The sequence below is a fragment of the Argiope bruennichi genome, chromosome 6 (assembly GCF_947563725.1).
Source record: "Argiope bruennichi chromosome 6, qqArgBrue1.1, whole genome shotgun sequence".
NCBI lineage: Eukaryota > Metazoa > Arthropoda > Arachnida > Araneae > Araneidae > Argiope > Argiope bruennichi.
The window spans coordinates 79,074,522-79,098,021 of NC_079156.1; the positions used below are offsets into that span (position 1 = coordinate 79,074,522).

Below are 23,500 nucleotides of genomic sequence, written 5' to 3' on the forward strand. Positions count from 1 at the left end.
TCCTTTACTTTTAACATCGGAAGAAAATCATGCAATTTGATATTTGATGAAACAATAAAAGCGATTTGAATTTGATAGAATTTTTTTTAAATCAGGAACATTCTGTAAAAATCATTTTAAATTGTCAAAATTCAAGAAAAAAATTGTCAAAAGTAAATTGTCATTACTAAAAAAATAATTTTTCGAATTTTTTTTTAACAGTGTAAAAATTATTTTTGAGTAGTAATATTTTCTAAAGCTACTGCAAAACTTTAAAACTTTGCTTAGTTTCTCATTAATTAAAATTTCAAAAGAATCTTTGAGAGGCTTACATTCCTATCTTCAAAGTATACGTGTGCCAAATTGGGTCAAACAATCTGGCCTATAGATTGCCAAAACACACACAAATTCTACATTCATAGTAATGATTATTGAGACAAGTTAACTTTTAATAAAAATGCTTAAAAAGAATATAAATATATTTGTGAAAATTAACCTTTTAAACTAAAAAGATAATGTTTTGAATTAAAAAAATTGTAAAAATTACCTTTTAATTAATCCTTCAGTCTTACCGTCATATCCCCTCCTATTCATACCAGTCAGAAGTTAGTTTATTCTCTCCTGCGTCCCACGATTGTCGCGGCCTGACTGAAAACTTGAATCGGAAAAAATCAAGCGCGACGTTGGACAAAAATGAATAAAATCCTCGAATTCTTATATACTAACATATAATGTGCTTAACATTAAGTGGGAGAAAATTGATTATGGGATTTGGTTGCTTTTCTTCCCTCAGACAGGATCCAAAATGTGATACAAATCTCCAATTCATGTAGCAAATACATAGTCTTAGTTTAATTTAACTTACTATTTGTGATTCTGAATCTACGTCGACAAGGACGGAAGAACAGACAGGCTTTTCATAAATGGATTTGACAGAAACTTGGTAAAAAAGACCATATGGCCTATAGTTACTGCGTTCACAGTGCCGAAATTGTATTTTCTGGATCAAGAAAGATTTAAAACGCGCTAATTTATCAAAATCTTGAATCTAATTTTCCCCTCCTTCTTCTTTACCCTCTAGGGTACACTAATAGGTGAGGGATCTGGCTCCTCCCATCGATGACGGGACGTACTTCCTTCGGGGAGGGTTGTACCGTGGCCGGTGACGGCCCTTAGGACTCAACCACAGTTCCCGCCAATGTTGCTGTTGCGGCGGTCCGGTCATTCAGTTTTTATGGTTTAAATCCGTGTGCCTTCGGACAGGTCGGAGAGTTAGATGGTTGACTTACCCTCTCTTTGTATATTTCGCATATAAGAAACGAACCATGGATTTTCTGGTGCACTCAGACTATATTGCAGCATTCTTTCTGCACTGCTTTTATCCTCTTCTTCATTCCTTGGATGTACAGCAGGGATAGTGTAGAAAGGTTGGCGATCATCCTTCGAAGATCACAGCAATTCGCAAATTTTAATGTCCCACTTTCCTTCGATTTTGGGGTGTAGTGATGCAGATAGCGCGTTTTGTACTTCGTATTATAATGAAGAAAATTGAGTATGCATTTTGTAAGCCTGCCCCCCCCCTATTGAATGCAAAATTTGGCACAGATTACGAATTTTAACATAAGACCAAATATGTCCAAATTTTATGCCTTCTAAACTATTCCATATTTTTTAGCGGTTGCCTTCTGTACAAGCGACTATAAATACCAACAAGTGGTCACAGGCTTGATAGATTTACTCCAAAATGTAAAGAATATCTGTAATATTGATGGTAAATCTGTGGGAATAACATTTCAGATTCTTGCATATTTAAGTTACCGTATTTATATGCATATTGAAGAAAGAAAATTTTTGATTATCTTTTTTTTTGGAGCAAAGTAATCAAACACGCACTCATGCAAAAAAAAAAAAAAAAAAAAAAAAAAAAAATCTAAACCAAATGGTATACAGACAGACGGAATTGTCTTTGAAGGATTTTGTCAAAATTTTGACAGAAATCTACAAAATATTGTTGAGACTACATGCCAAATTTCATCGTTCTAGCTCACTGCATTTTTGAGTTAGACAGTCACATTTTGAAAAACATTCTTTTCGGACTTAAGGTGTACATACACACTTGAACGTTCAAAATAACGAATACTTTTTTATTGCTTCAAAATGTTCTCTGATTCTTTAGCTTTCAAACGATACCAGGATGTTGTCAATATTCGGAATATTTCTCCAGTTATAATTATTTTTCTTGAGGTACTTACACTAAAAACTCTAGTTTCGGTTTTTTTTTAAACTCGTTTTATGAAGAATGATATTTTCCACTATGTTGCTTCATTCAAACAATCATAACTCAACAAGAAATTAATCAAATACAATTATTTATTTATCAAAATAATCTGTATGAAACAGTGGGTGTTTTGTGTCTCAATCAAAGTTATATTTATAGAAATAAATTTTTAATCGCTATTTAAAAGTTAAAATTACAGAAAAAATCTCGCTTTTTCCATTCATCGTTGATGAAAAAATTGTTAAAAAAAACTATATATTTTTATAACTTGATTGAGGCAGACAACATGAAGACTAATATTAAGTATAATCTCCAACTAAAATTATATGTCTGTACAAATTAGAATTTTGAGATATCATGTTTCAAAAAATATGCTAATTAGCTCATTAACTATTAATTAATAATTAGTGTAATATGGTTTTTTCTCACTGAAATGAGTTTAAACATATATTAATGACCTACTGTAAAAAAACTGGATTTTTAAAGTTAAAATTAAAAAAAAAATCTAGTGAGTATGTACACCTTAAAGAAGTCCAAAATATTAAGATTCGGCAAAACATCGAAACTACTTTTTTTTTTTTTTTTGTCGGTTATAATAGTTTCTCATCGCTGATTTGATAGATGAGAAAATAAAAAAGTTTTTTTGTTGCTATTTTTGCTTCATTGTATAATAATTATAATCAACTGCAAATTTTTTAAATGATAGAATTATTGTGCAAATCTGATTTCGATAATTTAAAGATTAATACTTACACTATGAGCGAATTAATACGTACGAGAAAATATTTTTTACGTCAACAAATGCGCTGATGATCTGCGCATGATGTCAAAACCCTAAAGCAGAGTGAGAACGAAGCTCTTAATTCCCGGGTAGAGGAAACAATTAACAGAACGATCCTTTTTTTCAGACTACATTCCGGTCCCACTTCCGATGTCAACAAATGCAGGAAAGGAGTGAAGACATCAAAAAACTTCCGTTCTGCTTTAAAAGGTTAGGTGCATGTTCACGTGTCTCGAAGGACGTGCGTTATGTCACGCGACATAATCGATTTCCATTAATCAGAAATGAATTTCTCAACATGAGGCATGCTTTTACTGAAGATATCACGCATGAAAATATGCTAAGTTGCTAGAAACGAATTAAATTACTAAATTTGGATGGGAAAAAGTCTTTAAAATGTATTAAAGAAAAATAAATATAAATTTTTGACACTTATTTTACTTTCTTGAAATAGACAAAATTATTAAATATTGTAATTGTCAAAAGATTCTGCAAGTAGTAACATAATTAGTTTCATAGTAAGATGAGCTAAAGAGATAAAATTTGGTATATGACCTTTAGATCAAATTTGCAACTTTTTTTCAAAATTTGGCCAAATCCATCGAAGTATATTGCATCTGTTAGTCTATATGCATGTAAATACGATTAAACAAAAACGCAAAAAAACTATATAAATAAATTTGGCATGCAAATTAATCATCAAAGTCATAGACATGCGGAAAGATGGATAAACCGATGTTTTACTGACTAATTTCATCCATATATAATTAATATCTACAAACTTTTTATAATATCTATGTACCAAATTTCATCCTTTTGGTTTGTTACATTTTCAAGCCACCGAAGTCGCGGTCAGACTGGTACGATTCCAACTAGAAAAAGTGTTCGGTTCTTTACTTATCCATATAGATGAGATCCTTTTCTGTTCTATTCTCCTCAGCATCCATGAAACACTTAATGAATTTGGAGTAGTGCAGGGGAAAAGGCGGCAAGCCCTTGAAGGTCACGGCAATCTGTAAACATAAGTATCCCCACCCCCATGTAATTTTAGTGCCATATCGGAAGAGTATTTGAACGCGAATGGGACAAGGAAAATACATAATTAATTATTAACTTATAAAACTATTTCATTTAGAGATATTTAGGGAGATTAAGGAACTGAATCGAATGCACGGTTGTTGTTTTTTTTTTTAACTCGTCTAAATTATCTACATTTGCAGAGTACACAAACCATTTTAAATAACACCTTCACGAAAAAAGCTCAAGGAATTAAGATAAAGGTGAATGGAAATTTGCAAAATCCCTATTCACAAATCTTTTATAATAAAAGATAAATCTTAAAAAAAAAAAATTTTTTTAAGAAGAGGGTTAAAAAAATATATTTGTGGATTAAAATGTCCATTAAAGATAAGTCAATCATTAAAACCGGTTTCTTTTGGTGCTGAAAATGTGAATCTTTCCCTTTCCATAAATCAATTTCCCTTGGTCTAAATAATATGTACACCAAATGGTACTACAATTGTACATTACATTTTTTACATGGTATTACATAATGGCATTTCTTATGTAATTGAACTTGAAGCAACTGTATTTTAATTATAAGTTTTCTATTTATCAAAATAGTCCAAATGATACAAAATTGCAATAATAAATATTTCGGATGATGTGTGCACTATTTTTTAAAATAATATTATAAAGATTTGTTCAAAAAAAATACATATAAAAAAAACCTTTTAAGATCAAAAGGACAAATTTATAACAAATTTAGTTTACAAAGAAGTTCCAAAACCAAAAGTCACACCAACTGACATCAGGATACTGAGGAAATCAAACTTTTCTAGATATTTCCATTGTTTCACAATAGCTTGTTGTGATAAATGTCAAATTGCTTAAGTTAGTGGGGAGTATACCATCTTTGCATAGATATTGTATCTTCAATGTTTTTATAGTTACGGGATCACAAAACTTGTCAGAATGTCAAAATACAGTAGTCCAAAATCAAAATCCTGCAAAAGTCCTCATTTAAAAAAAAAAAAAAAAATAAGATGTTATGATTGTTACTCTCTCACCCTTTGTTAGAGCTTCTCACCCTCTATACCTTCTTGGGTTATCTCAATTTTTTGTGTATAAATTGGTATTGATTTTTAAAATTGTTAAATTATTTTTTCATTTACTAAATGGTGAATGCATTATCTATAATGACTATTCAAACTTTGTATCATTTAGATTCATAAAATATTCTCCACTGTCTTATTTTTTTGGAGAAATTTAATTTAAATCACCCTCTACTTCCAAGCAAAAATAATTACTTTTAATATTGTTTGCTAATAATAATATCAATTACTTTTAAATGAGTTAAAAATATATTGGGAACTATTTACTGGACATAATGATTAACTGCTTAAAATAGTTTTTATCTTACCATTAAATATAATTGCAAATTTAGTGGAATAATTATGGAAAATAATTTATGAAATTTTTTTTAAAGCAAATTTGGTTAAAAATTAAGAAATGAAAAAGTGAAATTCGGATAAATAAATTGAAATTCACTTTTAGTCCGAAAGAACGCAGGGGTGAAAAAATGAATTCAAATAGTATATTGGATAATATTTATTAGCTACTCAAAGACTATGTACAGAATATAATTTTATATTTATCTGCATACAATATATATGTATCAACAATAATTTCTTGCGGAAAAATCTGTTTCACAAGCTTTGCTTTCTTTAATTATATTAAAAAATCCAAGAATAGAATCAAAGCCCTAATTAGCAGAATAAAAACTTGATGTCTATGCTGCTGTATTAATTTTATCAACTCACAAATTAAAAATTAAATAAGAACTTTTATAGAAATCTGAAACTAATATATAATATTTCTTTCTAAAACTAATTTATCAGTCTTAATAACTTTTGTGTATGTTTTCCATCACATAAATTCGTACATAAATCTAAAAATTTTAACAGTAACATTTTAAATTATGCTAAATAAATATCTTTCAAGTTATTTTCATGCAATACTTCTCTTAAGACTAAATTTAAATGTTAACTTTCACTCATCATTGATATTAAAATCATGATACTAAATTAGATTGAATCTGAAATATGAAATGCGTGAATTTAAAATTCTGTAATTATCAATTAAGAAAAATAATGCAATTTATCTGCCATACTGCATATATAATGTAAATAATAAAATTAAACTTTTTAATGAAAAAAAGATTATATTCCTTGAAATTCACACTAAATAATAATTTTAATACATTCAACAATTTTTGAATAAGGAAGCTCATTATATAAATAAAGACAGAATAAGACAGACCATCATTTGCTAATCATAATATTTATTTAAATAGAAATAATGGCAAAGAACAGGGCTGTTTCCGTCCAACAAATAACAATCTTTGAAATAAAGAATCATTGAACAATAACACAGATTTGGCACAAAGCAAAAGGTTTCATCAACAAAATAAACGAATACTTTTTCATGGTTTTGACATTCTATGAAATATTTCGATTTCCATGACAGACACCAAGTACAGGAACATCAGGATATGAAATGTACAATTCCTTCACCCGATTTTGCTGGTGGTAAGTCAACCAAATGGTGCAAATAAAGGACAAATTTACCAATTACTTCAAATTAATAATCTAATGATGCTTTCTTAAATTATTCAATTTCTCAATGGGTATTAAAATAATTCCATTACTTAACAAATTCTCTATAAAAAGAATAATAACAATTTTATGCTTTTGCTTTCACACAAGGCACTTACGTGAAAAATTACCATATGCTTTCATTCGAATTTTGATATGTAAAAACATTCAAAATTAAATTCAATTTATGCTATGTCAATGTAAAACAAGTAGACGTAGCATGTAATATATTAATTTAGATCCTTTGAAAGAAGAAATTTCAAGAAAAAATAACTTTCAATATAGTTTTTGATTCTTTCCTTATAGAAAAATATGTTGTTCCTAGTAATTTAATAGAAAATCTATCTTTGAACAGTCTATCACTTATTCAAATGATATTCCATAAAATTAAAAATAATAAATACTAATCATTTTAGTTGAATAAATAGTTTTTCTCAAAATATTCAATATATATTATCAGGTCTGAAAAAATACTAATTGAGATTCAATTTTAAAGCACAACGTACAGCAAAATCTCTCATAACCAATATCAAAATAATGGCACTTACAACAGAATAAATTTAAAAACAGAATTTAGATTTCTATGATTAAAAAAAAAAGTTGTAGTTGGATGAAAAATGAAATAAACTTTGATGGCGGTAAGCAATTTTATCTCTATTATATTTTCTCTTATTGGTGACAAAAATTCATATATGTAGTGGGTAAAAAGAAATATGAAGATGACAAAACAAAATACAGATGATGAAAGTTAAACAAAAGAAAGTGATAAAGAATTGTAGAATTTCATAAAATTTCAGTCACTGAACAATACTCATCTATCTATGTCAACATAAGTTATTAATATACAGAATTTCTTTTTTAACTTTTGTAGCAATGTTATATGCAAGTGGAAATTAAAGTTTTATGTCATTCTACAAAGAAGTATAACCTTCGTATGAACAGTATGTATAATTTTATATTGTTGCTTGTGTTTTATTGAAATTTAAAACTGCATTATGATTTTAACTTTTAATTTGCAATAACTGAAGACTCTAAATAGAAAATGCAGTAACTATATATATATATATATATATATATATATATATATATATATATATATTTGCTCTCTCTGCAACAAAATGTAATATCAAGGTTTTTATATGCGAATAAGATAAGTGTCCAACACAAACAAAAAAAAATTGCTTTGTTTAGTGTTGCTTATAACATAAGTACAATACGAATGTAACAAGGCCATGATTAAAGGATAATGGCCATAAGTATACATTTATCAATGTCCTGTAATTTTACAATTCTCACTTGCTGCCTTTTTCATTTCCAATCAAAAATATGACCAAAGGAATTTGCCAGCTGCAGTTTCTATATCACGAAACATGAACAATGAAGTGCAGGAAACAGGTATCCAAATTATAAAAACATAATCTTTTTCAGATCAGTTAAGAGAGATTCTACTATACTATTTTAAATAGAAAAAAAATCTACAAACAGAAAGGCACTTTCTTATACATACATAAAGATAAGTCTCATAGGAGACAGGAGAGTTGTGAAAATTGAAAATCTATGTCAAAAATATTTATGTAGCTGCTTTTACACAACCTCAAAAATTTAAGCTCAATTTAATAAGTCAAGGACATGTAGAGAATTTTTATCACAACCACATATCACTGAAGTAGTTGATAAAACTGAAATGTATTTATAAAAGCCAGTCTCACTTAAGTTTAAACATCACAAGAGCGAATAAAATGCTATGAATTTCTCTCTTCCTTCTCTTGCAAGCAGCGCTCCATCTCTTTAAGTAGGGAAAGACGATAAGCTTCATAACCCATAACAATGCTCTCTAATTCCTGCCTGTACAGTCGATTCAACATTGCTTGAAAACAATCGAGTTCAGGCAACTTGAAGAGCTCCCACTAAGTAAAAGAATTAAAAAATATTGTAAATATATGAAAAATAAAAATGTTTTTTTAATTGTTCAGTTTAGCAAATTTCAATAAAAACTAAAATTTGATAGCACATATAAGTATGATAAACTGTTAATTTTACGAAAAAAGTTCCATAATTCCAACACCAATTTATCAGGGATACTAAACTGTGGATCACAAAATATTTAGTGAGTAACAACAAGACCTCGAATATATATTTTAAAACTCTACCATCCGCATGTCTCGTAAAAATTTCTTTGCTTGGCACCAGCAGCACTAATTAAGATTATTTTGCTTGTTGCCAGCAGTTTTTGAGGTTATCGAGAGATTATAAATTGTCAAATTTTTCTAATGCGCTAAGTAACAGCACTGTGGTGTCGCTGACATACTTTACATACAACACCACTGTGTTGTCATTGGACAGGACAGTGTTAACAATTTGAAAAAATGAGATATAACTGTAAAATCCTCATAACGCTACAAAACAATAAACAGTGCAAGTATCTCATATCAACTCAGATCATTCTTATTTAACCAGAAATTCCTTTTCACAAAGAAAGTTCAACTGAGTTTGTTATGTAAGAATTTTGGAGTAGTGAAAACATTAATTATGCTTAATAATGCACACACCCCAAAAAAAGTTCCTTTTTGCCTCATAAAAACTCTTAGTTAAAAACAGTACATTCTTTCCAAAAAAATTCAGTGAACTTAGAATGAAATGGGTTAAATATTCTATTTCTGAAAAGTGAGTCACAAAATTTAAAAGTTTGGGAATTCATAATAGGTTTCATAAAACAATAATCTTTATAATAAATAAAAAAATTAATTGTATTTTTGGTACATTAATACCATATTTTAAAGCAACCTAAGAGTTGTTTTAGTATATCATTTTGAAATGTGGTTGAATGACATACCAGCATGAAATCATTTGATTCACAAAATTAGATTTAACGAGCATCAGGATCGCATACTTAGCATATCTTTCAGTGGAATAAAGTTGTTACCCAATAATCCCCCGGTTTTAAGGCCAGATCCAAAATTTCCATAATGAATAAGATTATTCTAACTATGCTGGAAAAATTGAAAACATAACTTTGACATTTAAAAAATGTTTAATATCTAAATATATAAAGAGAAAGAGAAAAAATTGCTCATTAAAAATTATACATTCATATTAATTAAAATATGAATAAATTGTGAGTTAGTTATTTCCCCTAGTATCACATATTAAATACTTTTATGACAAAATTAATAGAGTGTTCCACATTTCCTATAATTCATGAAATAAGTTCTAAGTATATAATAATACTATTTGTTATTAACTTAATATTTATCCCTCAGACATATTAAAAAATAATTCCTAAATAAAAACACAGTTTCAAGTTACATTTTGTTGTAATATGTATGGAATGATTTAAAGAAAATATACACAATAAAAACAATATTACAAACAACATGATATTAATCGAAACATATTAATATGCATGATTTCTTTCTATAACAAAGATAATGTTTTAAAACAAGAGCACATTAATTCATTTTACACTGACTTGCTTATTTTTAATTGCAAATGAACAATATCATATCATAAGAGTTAAGTAAAATTCATCTACATTTTATTGAAGTTTTGCTGGTGAGGGGATAATGCTAAATAAAATATTGATAAAATTTCTCAGTTTAAAATCAAACAAAATAAAAAAAAAATATTTATCTGACATTTAACCGAAAGTTATTAACAGTCTCTTTGGCTTGCAAGTATCATAACTAAAGAATAAAATACATATCATCATTTATAGATACTGTTGATAAAATTCAGAGGATTTTATGAAAGATTATTTTGATGGATTACATAAAAAGAAAAAGATGGTTCAAGCAGTCTACAATTTTGAGATATAAAATATCTAATTTTTTTTTTATGAATAAATACATTTATCAAATAAAAAAAAAATGGAAAATTTAAAAATTGTATATATTTTTTTAAAGAAAAATGTTTCTGCAAACAACACTTTTGAATAAAAAACAATTCAACATTCTTTTTTTAATACAGTAATAATAAAAACTGCTCAAAATCAATAATGGGGGGGGGGATAATCAGTAGGGATAATACAAAACTGGTATATAATATTAGAATATTATGAAAAGCATCAGATAATTTAGCTACATTGTGGGTTTTTATCTGTTTAAAACTATAAATATATTTTAAACTGTGTCTAACTGATTATACAGATTTTAATAGAAATCTATATATTCTAATAGTGATTACAAGTCTGAGGATTTTTTCGAAACAACGATTATTTAGTTGTATATATCCAGAATTAAATATAGGTCAGCAATCAAGAACATATAACAAGCATAAATGTTGATTTTTGTAAACAGAAGGAATCAAAAGAGAGAGAGGAATGCAACAATAGCAGTAAAAAGTAGAATTAAATGATACTTTGCATGTGTAGGCTGTCTAATAGTAAAGATGAAACATACCTTTAGCTTGTGGTCTAATTCGACTGGGGCCTTGGAGTAGACATACAGCCAATGTGGTATTTCTAAAACAAATCCAAATATATAAATATACGCATAAAAAAATAAATTGGTTTTAATAATTGAAAATTTTTTTATTAATTATCTAATTTTACAATTAGATGATAAGCAATATTTTCAATATGGTGTAACTTCTATTTAACATGCATACTGATATCAGTTATAGTTGTACTATAATTACTTATATATATAAGATTTTCTCTCTACACGAGCTACTATATTAATAGAATTTTAAAACAAGCAAAACATAACACACATTAATAATAATTAAAGAAATGGTACTTTTTTTTTTTCATTTATAGCAGCTGCAAGATTAATAACAGGTATATACATCATTGACATACATATAAAAGTAAATAGAATAAACAGAAAAACAAGATAATGTATTCTTATCGTTTTAAAATGCCCTTGCTGTAATAAATAGAAATCAGGAATATTATCTTTTATTAGACATAATAAAAATTGCAAGTATATCAATTTGTATGTGTGTGTGTTACAATAATGGCATTTTCAAAAAAAAATATTAACTGATTTTCCTTTTTCTTTTAATTTAATCAATTTTAGAAGTAATTTTTTAATATATAAATGAGTTTTAAAAACAAACAAGCCTAACTAACCTTAAAGTGAGAATAATTTCAATGTGCAGGTATGGCAATAAAAGTGTTAATTTTAAAATATCAAATTTTCAATAGCTCATTTCATTTTACTTAACAACACAAGTCTTAATACAATTTGGAGAATCTTGTTTCCTTTTTGTTTTCAAAAATGAACAATTCAACTGCAGTAAATGCTGTTAATAATATAGAGAATTCTTTAGTTAAAACGTATGCACTCAGGATAGTTTTAGATCTAGCATGAATTGATTTGCACTTTATAAAAATAGATGCATCTCAGAAAATATATACTTATGCACATTAACAATCCATTTAAAAATAAGTGATTTTCTGCATAAAGTTAACTATAATCCCCCCCCCCCATCTCTTCACTTTCTATAGCATTAAAAATAGAGAGAGAGAGAGAAATGTTGCCTGATATTACATGAATGTTTATCACAATATTCTCCTAAAGTTAAGAAATTTTTTTATGTTTAACTTTTATGCCAGCAAATACAAATTTAAAATATAAGTTTCAGTTAAATTGATAATTATTGAAAATTTGCTGTAACTGTCTAACATTTTTAATCTTTCCATTTGAAAAAAAAGAAATGAAAAAAAAAAAAAAAATAAGGGAGAATATTTTCTTTTCCAAGCAAATAACATTCTTAAGATTGTTTTTGTTTGGTAGCAATTAATTAATCAGATACCTAAATGGGGAAAATAAAAAAAGTTAAACCAAAAACATTTGATCTGGCTCTATTTTAAAAGATACATAGCAATTGCAAAAGTTTATATTTGCAATCAAATATTTCAAGTCAAATATCTATGTGAAAAAAAAACAATCCAATATGCAATAGAAAGTATAATTCTCAGTAAAGTTCTATTGATTTTCTAATTTATTAATAAAAACTATTTTTTAAATTATTATTATCTTTATAACTGTAAAGAAGTGTCAAAAACCAAGTTATACCTTGATTTTTGAAGAGCAGTGCATTATCTCTTACTTTTCATTACTATTTATAATGAATATATGAACAAGATAAAATGTATTTTCAATCTTGTTTAGCAATTACAAAAAATATAGTCAAAATAATTACCTTCAGTGAGATAAGGATTAGCAGGAACTATAACATTATGCTGATGAAAATTCGTATGACGAGGAGGTGGCTGCCGATTTTGACTAAGTAAAGAAGCTTGATACATCACAGCACTTGACTGCCCATACTGAGGAGCACATGGATGCTCATACTGAGCTAGTTTCGTGATATGGCTGAAATAATTTTGGTCAATGTAATAGAATTCAGCAATTTACTCATTCAGATTACAATAGTTAAAAAAAATCCTTTCAGAAAAAAAAATTAAGAAGAATTAAATCCTCTACTTTGAAACATTACAGGTAACAACATAGATTTCATCTATCTATTTTATATTTGAAATTTACTTTTCATTGTACAGAACTGATAATGTGCATTTTATTTAACATTGAATATAAATCTAATATTAAAATGATAAAAAGTACTATAGTAAAATACACAGAAAAATATTTTTTAAGATTTATTAAATTTAGAGAAAAATTGTAGAGAAATAAAATAAATACTGCTAAAAAACGTTTTTCCCCCCTAAATTTAAAAAAAAATTTAAAATTTGTGAAGGAAAAACATTGAAATGTAATTAATTTTTAATTTAAAATCTAAATTGTTAAATATTTTCTTAGAAAGCAGCAATTACCCAAAATGTAGCTATATGGCACATTTGACAACTATCAGTCTATTTTATACTGCATTTTAAAAGCTGATTTTTGCATAAAGCCAATGTAATTCACAGAAAGTTTGTAAGTCTATAAACATTATCATGTAAAATACAATAACACAGGCATGATAAAACGAAATTTATATCAAATTAAATTACGGCAATGAAATAATCATATAATTATTTAAATGATACACAGATTTCACAGTATATTAGATGATCAGTTTCAGAAGAAAAAAGTCTTATTCATTTGCAACCAATAATATTCTTTTAGGATTTTATAAAAATTAATAATAATTATTATTAATATTATTAAAAGTAGTCCTCATTAAACAACATTATAATAAAGCATTCTTTTATCATTCCACTTACAAAGTTGATAATTATTATTTCGAATTGCAATAGATACTATTTAGAACCAAGATTACATTTCAGAGTGAAGTAAAATATAGTAAATGACTTTAAAAAAATAAGAATAATTTAGTTGACAATGCAATTAACTACAAGTATAAAGCCAACAAGAGAACAATGATTAATAAACAGGCAAAGTGTATGTAATTTATATTTCTTACCAATTCTTTTTCTAAACAAGAAATTCAGTTAAAAAAAACATATTATATATATAATTAGTGGCAAATGTTTGATTAGACAGCTACATTCATTTGTAGATTAGATTAACAATATTTTCTGCTTATGTCCCTCTCTTAGCCTAGTGGCCCTATGTAGTAACTGTCTAATCAAACATTTGCCACTCATTATATTTGATTAGATAGCTACATAGGGTCATAGGTTAAGGGAGGACCATAGGCAGTCCATTAAAAATATTTTTAGTTAAGTTTACAAATAAATAAGCTTATAAAAAATACAAATTATTGCTTATAAAATGTTGCTAATACTTTGTCATATATAACTGGTCAAATTTTTATGCTTTTATTCTGTTTATTTACCTATTACAATATTTATAAATATTGAATCCTACAATATTTACAAATATAGTGTCCAAATGTGCATATCTCACAGACATGAATCTTAATAGATAAATATATAAAATTATTATTATTATTTTTTTTCTTCTACAGACCATTATTTTAAATTTCAAGTTTTCCGTACACAAGAAAATTCAAATATTTATTTTATAATTTATATTTAACTTCATAGTCCAAATGGTGAACAGTAATTACAGCTTTAATTGTATTTTCAAAACCACTGCTTATTTATTAAAAATAGATTAGCACCATATAGTCCCTGATTACTATATAAATTCAGGATATAATCTCATTGAAATGAAAGACAATTTTAAGTGACTCAAAAAAAGAATGGAGAAAGGATGTAAAGAAAAAGAAAACCTTATTATTCACATGATGAGTAAATCAATGAAAGTTATTAACAAACATATGCTTACTAAATAAAGAAATAATACTTACTTAACATAATATACACCATTGTCAGGAGATTCTATACGTTCCCAACCAGTAGGTAGGCCTTCCTTCTCCAGAGGATGGCTCCAGTGAGTAGTCTTAGTATTGTGGTCCACATAATATTTTCGTCCACGCATTGTAAAATCCACTGACCATCCTGGAGGAAGGGGTAACTCATCTGCAGCTGAATAGCAAGCAGCTGCAGCAATGGGTGGAATGACTGAAACAGACGATGAGTTGCCTATAGGAACTAGCTGCTGATCTCTTTCTGAAACTGTAGAATTAGGTACTGGAGGGAGAGCTGCCATTGGTGGATGTTGTATATTGCTGCTACTTGCTAAGGATTGCTGGACTCTAGTTGTAGTGACAAATGCTGCAGAATAAGGCAGCTGTGTAGTACTCTCTGGTATGTTTTGATATGTGTGAGAATATATATTAGTTGCAGCTGAAAGGAAATAAGGAATATAAGCATGCCTCAGTAATAAAATAAATAATAAAAAAAATGGAAAACTCACAAATGTTTCATTAAATTACACTGAATATAATATTTAAATACTACATTACCTAGCACTTCAATCTAAGTAAAAAAATTGATCTGGACAATATTATCACTCATTACACAGATTTTTTTTTTTTTTTCAATTTTAATTCAGAAAATGAAAAAAAAAATCTACACATTAAGACTCAAATACAGACATAATTCAGTAAATCAGTGCTGAATTGCAATTTTTCAGTATTTAATTGCAACTTTTTCCATTAGATAAAAAAAAAAAAAAAAAATTTAACATATTTTCAATTAAAAAAAATTGCACAAACTGCAAAGATTAATTTTTTTCATTAATAATTAATTAATACTAAGTACAAAAATAATGGTGCATGATAATAACATGCACACTGCACACATTATTATCTGAAAATATATGGAAAAAAATTCATCTCAATAAGAACCTATTTATTTTTAATGGATTCAAAGCAGCAGTTTACAGCTTATTTAAGTCTTGAGCAAGTAATTATTATATTTTGAATGAAGCACACAGACTACTCGGCCCTAAATCTCCAAGACATTATACTTAGTTCATTTCTACCATTAATAAAAAATCATTTGATGATGGATTTTATGTTTTGACTCAATTCTAAGTCTTATCAGTTAACTATTGCTTAGTACAATAATAAATCAATTATTTCTGACCTAATCAACTTTGATAACAAATTTTTAAAATGAAATGTCTACCACTTTTAAAAGTTTAAATATTGCTAATTTGCATTTTCTTACAATTTTCTGAATGTAACTACTGTAAGAAATATGTTAACATAGCTATAATAAATCTTATTAAATATTATACATAAAAAATAATCATATATATCATTTGCTGCAGACCTAATGCCTTTAATTGATAATTTTTTAGTCTCTTACAATAAATTTAAGATTTATTTATTGTTACATATGTTATTTAAAAATAATGCATACATTCCATTTCAGAAATCAAGATTTGAAAACAAGAAATGATAACTTTAATAATCCTCCTTAGAAAGAATATTAAAAAAAAAAAGAAAAAAAAAGCAGTCACTGAAAGATAACATGCCAACTCAAAATTGTTTAGCATATTTGTAAAATATTCAACATTACAAAAAAGGTGAAAAATTATAAGTTTAGAAAAACAATAGACAACAAATATGTTGCAAAAGAGAAAGATATGTCTTGGAAAGAAACAAAATTCCTTCTTTATCAAATAACTGCGTCAAAAAAATTAAATTAAATGTATTATAAAATTAAAAAAATTATATCAAAAACTAATAAAACCCTTTTTTTTTTGTTACATTAAAAATTAATAGTACAAAAATTATAATTGTAGAATTTTTAAATGTCTGCTTATTAATAGAATTATAAATAATAATAAAATTTTCCCTCTGATTTAAAGAGATACTAAAAGAAAACATGTACATATCAAATTTAAAAATTTTAGCAGCACCTTGAATTTGACCAGAATTTGAGAGGCCAATTTGAGACTGGAAGTGAACTGGCTCCACTTTCTCTTGGCGGATTTCAGGAGCATACTGTTGTTGAATTTGCTGATGATATAAATGAATTTGAATACTGTCATCTTGCTGATATGCTATTTCAGGAGGATGCTCTGCTTCAACTTTTATGTTACCAGGAACTTCAATTATAGAGACAGCAGCAGGAACAGTTACACACCTGCGACTACCAATGTTGTCATCTTTGGTTTTAATTGGGATGCCATCTAAATTAATTTGAAAAAAAAAATAAGAATTTATGTAATATAAATTTCAATTTCAAACAAAATATATAAATTAAAATTTAGAAGTTCTTTGTAATATAATTTTAAAAGATATCTATCTAAACAATGCTTTCTTTCTTATTTAAAGAAAAAGAATAAAGATATTAAAAACTAATAAAAGGAAACACAATTTAATAAAAAAATGACAAGTTGTTAATCTTCCTTTAACTAATTTAAAATTAAGAATTACAGTAGATAAAATATATATACATCCAATAATGAAAAATTATACAGAATTATTAGTCCATAGACTCAAAATTTTCACAACATATAGTTACACTGCAATTACACTTAACTTCACTATTGATTTTTTAAAATGTAATATAATATTAGCATTTAAATTCATACATTTTATAACTGTTAGCACTCCCAAAGCAACAACAAAAAAAGAAGTAAGTTTAGTGTAAAATCCCATAAGCTAAAACAGACAACAAATGTTTCCATTCAGATATTCTATTCGATTTCTGTTTAGTGCATTTCAAAATAAATAATCTAAATTAGAAATTATGAAATCATATTTACTATAATGTTATTAAGAATTATATACATAAGATACCAACACTAAACAGAATCAAATTATACCAAAATAAATAAATAAAGATTTTTAAGAAGAATTAATCAGCAACCAATTAAATGTCAAAATAAAAATCTAAAAATGTATCAAATATTATATTTTAATCAAAACTAATATTAGTAAAAAAAAAAAAAAAATCTTCAATGTGTGTGTGTGTGTTCACATGTGTATTCAAAAACACATATTTAATAGCATCAAGTATAAATCAAACATTGCCTACAAAAGTTGAGAAAAAAATAATTTAAAACAAAAAGTTGGAAAAAATTTCAAAAACAAAATAAACATTTAAAAGCATTATATATATATGTAATAATATTTTAATTCTAATTTCAATCTAATTATTTTCCAAGATTTTATCTTAATTTAGCCCATAGTAACTTCATTCTAAAATATTCTCTTATTTTGCGACCAATTCCACTTTCGGTTTAAATCGTAAAAATAATGCGCCATCAGAACTCCTTTCAAATGAAAGTGATACTTCCCATTGCCCTTAGAAAGGTGTCAAAGGTCACACATATATTGAATTGGCGCGTGGTCAGAAATCCTGTCTTATATAAGACTAGTGATTATTTGTTTCGGCCCCTTTTGCCTTCTGCTTTTGTGCCTCACTGCGATGCCTTGTAAATAATTATGCTTTCACGAAATGGATATTAAAATGAAATTAAAGATACAAAGTCTCTACACTGCTTGTTAAACCTGCTGCATTCTGATTCAACCAAAATATATTACATATTATTTAGCCGACAGGATTTGAAATTCCATTGCATATATATATATATATATAATTAAAATAAATAGGCATGTAAGATAATATCACTTATTGATTAACTAATTATAATTAATATTTATGTTTACCCATCATTTACACAACTTTTTATGGATTCCCCTCAATTTTACAAATCATTTTTAGATGTTAAATGATTTTCCAAAGATCTAGTTTTTTACCCAATCTACTTCATAGCTCCTATTAAAAAAGTATGCAATATAATAATTAACAATAATGCCATAAAATTAGCAAAATTCAATAATACTTAAACAGATTTAAAAGCGATAGCAGTACATAAAAAAAGTGATAATAATATATAATAATTAATTTCTAGAATAATAAAGGTCACTTTTGCAAGTTACAGATGAGATATATATTATGAATAAAACAAGGTATATATTATTCCTAATTAAATAATAATTTAATAAAATGCACAAAATTTACCATTATCAACTTCACAAATTCGGTTATCATTTTCCGAACTGGAATTCCTTACATAATGATTCACATAAATGTGAGACTGAAAACGAGATAAATTTGAAGAAGGGGATGGACTTTCTGTTTCTTGTAACTGCCCAAAAGAGTTGATGCGAAGGAAATTTTCTGAAGTACTAGAACCCAATCTAGGAAAGACAATCATTATTAAAACATAATCAATCAAAAAGATCTTAACATTAATTCTTAATGAAAGCAGTTATTTGAATTTATAGTAACTATCATCAGAACTTATATATTATCCATTAAAAAGTTAATTTCTAAATTAATTTTGTTCATAAAAACTTTAAAGAAATATATATGTCACATTTCAGATGTACATTTGGTATCAAATCAAAAAGAAAATACAAATGCCATTTATGGATGATTTTATTTCCTAATTTTAAAAAATCCAAAATCTAAATATTTTAATACTTTTGGTCTGAAGAGTATAAAATTGTTTTGAAATAAACTTCAAATAAAAAAAAATTTCAGTAACAGATCAAAGAATAAGCACCATGAGAGTCTAATAAATCTTCACTACCCCTTAGACTAAAATGTAGCATTTACCTGCTATTGTCAACTCTTGGAGTTGAATTGACCTTTGATGTAAAGGTTGGAGGAACAGGCAATGGATTCACAACTGGGCTCTGTAATCCTCTTTGAGCACCAATAGTTACAGTCGAAATTGGTTGAGGAATAGGAGATGGACGTTGCAATGGCCCAATATGTGGACTGGATGGCAAACTCTGAGTAGTTACTTTGGGTTGTACATGACTCTGAGAGGCTTTGGCACATTTCTGAGCCAATGATGTTGGTTGGGGTGGAGGTCGAGGTATTTCTTTAGGAGATTCTTTAGAACTTTTATCAGATAATCTTCTCGTAAGAGATATTACTTTTTTAGGAGGCTGCTGATTTACAGCTGTCCAAACATTTAAAACTGAAAAACAATTTTAATTTTCAGTTTACATTTTTAGATTATATGAGTGATAATATTTAATTTATATAACTAATATTAATAATTGCCAGAGAGGTTAACCAACACAGAATCAAGTTAAAAATAATTTTCAAATGGTAAACTTAACATTTAATTAAAAAAATTAATAAAATAGAAAACTTTAAAAAAAATAGTTGGAAAAAAAAAACAAGTGTTACACAGGAGCAGCATGTGGTATACAACAGAAGCAAAATTTGTATATTTGGGTTTTACAAGTCACTTTATTTTAATAAACATTCATAAGTCATCATAGAGCAATTCCATCAAAAAGTCTACACAGAATTGATTGTAGTCAGTAAAATTTTGTCATAAAGCAACAGTATATAATGAATTTAAAAGTTAATCAATATATATAAAAACTGTAGTCATTTTTTAAATTTAATTAGAAGCATTTCATATAGAAGGAGATATGAAGAAACTATATTTAAATGTTCTCATGATAATAAAATCAAATTAAGTAATATTTATGTAACATTCAGGAAATTTGCCCTAATACTCAAATTTGAAAATGGCCCGAAAGATAAACAATTAATTCCGATTATATATATAACTATTTTTTTTTGGCATTTTTAGAAAATAGTAGAGAATATAAACAGTGATATTTGAAAACAGATTGAACATTTACTCTTATATGTTCTACAATGAAATTACAAATAATTTTTTAATTAATTTATTAAAAAATGTTTTAAAAACGATGTATTAACCAGAATGCATGTTAATTAAGATAATTAAAGAGGCAGATTATTTTTTAAAGCATTATATACTATGTTGATCAGTTGTAATCACAAATAAAGAATAAATAAAATGGGGCAAGTAATCAAAGGAAGAAGCTGAACTGTTTTTGCAATGCACATATACATAAAACAAATCTGCAAATATTATGATTTCATAGCATTTGCAAATTCGAAACTTAATTATATTTTTCTAATATCTTTTACAACAGCTATAACAATAAGGTATATACCTTAATATATATGTGTGTGTGTATAATCTAATAAAAATTTTAATTAGTTTTATTCCTATTTTTATCTTAAATTAATCCATGTTACTTTATTATGAAATTTTCTCTTATTTCCAGATTCAAAACCAACTTTTTTTATTTAATTATTGCCAACAAACATTTAAAAAAATTCTTTTCATCACAAACAAAGAGATAAAAATCCCTGGCACCTACACAGTTGTTTCAAAGATACCCAAGATTCTCTTTTCTAAATCGAAATGTGTCAAAGAAATTTCCATCAGAATCTCATAGTAAAATCACTGAAGGGAAACATTTCTGTCACTTTGATTTTTAGTTCTTGAACATATGTGTTCCACTTTTGTCCTTGTGCACAAATCCTGACTTAAATGGAAAAATAAATTGAAGTTAAGTTTTAAAAGTCTCTTACTTTTCAGCTATGCATTTGGCCAAAATTATGTTATATTTATGCATATATATATATATATATATATATATATATATATACTACATTAAAGATATAATTTGAAAAGTTCATATTCCTTATATTGTGCAAGTTATAAAATTATTTAAAATATGTCTAAACGAAATAAGCTTTAGATGAAAATAAATTAATAGTAAGACATTATGAAATACTATTCAATAAAAAATTTACTTAGTTAATTGAATTTCTAAATGTAAAAGAATAATAATGTGGCTAGATTTATAATTATGACGCAGTTGCCAATATGCCATTTTTTTTGCACTGTTGATTTTTTTTATATTGTTTGTTGTTTTATTCATTGTGGTGATCCTACTTCTGATGGCTTTATGAGAAGGAGAAATTTTAGCTTTTTTTTATGACTGATGCGATTTTTGTAAGAGATTGATTGCATCATAATCTTAAGTCTTACTTTAAAAAAAGTATTGAATTAAGCACTTGAAAACATAGTTATCCTTATAAAAATCAGTTCAACATTAGTAATAACTGATGTGATACTATAATATATAACTCTATAATAAAAATAAAAAATCACACATTTTTTGGTATTAGTATCAAAATGTTTTTTTCATCTACATTAAATTAATACAAACATTTAAAAATGCACAAATTTTAAATGTTTGTGATATATATATATATATATATATATATATATATATATATATATATATATATATGGCACATGCTGTCACTTTTTTATTGTTTAAAATATATGTAAAAGGTGCTTTGCTTTTAAATAATAGTTTGTACTAACAACTTCAGTTTATCACACGTCTTATCATAAACAAACGAAATAAACCAACATGAAATGCATAGTTACCAGGCAAATCAGGAGGTGTATCTTTCTTCACATATTTCCCTGCAACACCATCACTCAAGTACTTTAAATCTTTTTTCTTTGAAGATAACATCCCTTAAAATATCACACCTGAAACAGAATCTAAGTTTAAAAATTTATCCTGCAATATAATAAATTTTAATTACATAAAAAAATTGAATAAACTATTGTATAACAAGTGCTTAGTTATGATAACTTTGAATAATAATATTTCAGGACTCAAAAAATACAAACTTAATGCTTTGTTTCATGGCTTACATTTTTACTCTTTAAAAATTTTGACAGAGAAACTTTAAAAAATATAATCTGATGAAATTATTAATGGTATTGAATTACATTATTTACAAGATAACAGTTCCTGAGAATACAAATAGTAATATGAAATATAAAGAATATAAGAAAATTTTGAAAATGCTGTTTTTACTGATATATCATTATTTTACAATTCATGATCCATCAAAGTTTCATTTATTTTTTCAAAGCATCTAATATATAAAGAAGAGATAAAATATTTTTCATACCTTACATTTCTGTAAAACGAAACTATTGATACTCGGTTCGTTGTCCAAAGTATTTAATAAGATGAGACATGCCTTCTCATTTATACAGAAAAAAAAATACAATAATTAACAGAATAAAAATTTAAATCTAAAAATAAAAATTTGGATCAGGAATTTCACATTGTCACAATCGTCGTCAAAACAACACACCAAAACAATGCCAGTTACGATTACAATTAATGTCTATTTAAAAAAAAAAAAAAAACTACCTTTCATAATTTTTTTTTAGGTTAGTCATGTGACAAATGTAACTGAACATAAAATATGTTGACTAATTTTGCGTTTAAGTGCTACGTTTATTTTTCTTCCAATAAGATGCATAATATATTCAAAATACAATTAGCCAGATGGTTTTAAATTATAAAAATGGAGTTTATTAAAGTCTTTACTTTAATAATATTAATTTTTGTGTGTGTGCGACGTTTGACGACTTAATAACTTTTTCACATTATTTAATGTTACTGAATTTTAAAAGCTTACAATTACTATCAAGCCTTACGTTTTCGTTGAATTAAATTCAATGTAAAATGTTGCTCATGCATTTTTTTTTTTAAGAACTGGCATATGATGGCATTCTAATTAAAGAAGGATAATTTTCCTGGCGAGTTGCAAAGAAAATTATTCTTCCCAAGAAACACAAT

The 23,500-nt window shown here is 26.5% G+C and overlaps 1 protein-coding gene across 2 annotated transcripts; it reads right to left on the minus strand.

The window, feature by feature from the left end:
• Positions 1-6,361: 6,361 nt before the first annotated feature.
• On the minus strand, positions 6,362-23,013 carry LOC129972440 (scaffold protein salvador-like). 2 transcript variants are annotated; one of them, XM_056086578.1, is made up of 9 exons: positions 22,826-23,013; positions 22,282-22,389; positions 19,596-19,965; positions 18,996-19,174; positions 16,882-17,154; positions 14,918-15,356; positions 12,842-13,014; positions 11,092-11,153; positions 6,362-8,601 (listed from the first exon to the last, which is right to left on the minus strand). In XM_056086578.1, exons 2-9 carry the CDS (start codon positions 22,370-22,372, stop codon positions 8,437-8,439), a joined length of 1,752 nt encoding a protein of 583 aa, XP_055942553.1. In that variant the 5' UTR covers positions 22,373-22,389; positions 22,826-23,013; the 3' UTR covers positions 6,362-8,436. The 2 variants fall into 2 exon arrangements, with proteins under 2 accessions (XP_055942553.1, XP_055942552.1); XM_056086577.1 differs by having other exon boundaries at positions 22,821-23,013.
• Positions 23,014-23,500: the final 487 nt, after the last annotated feature.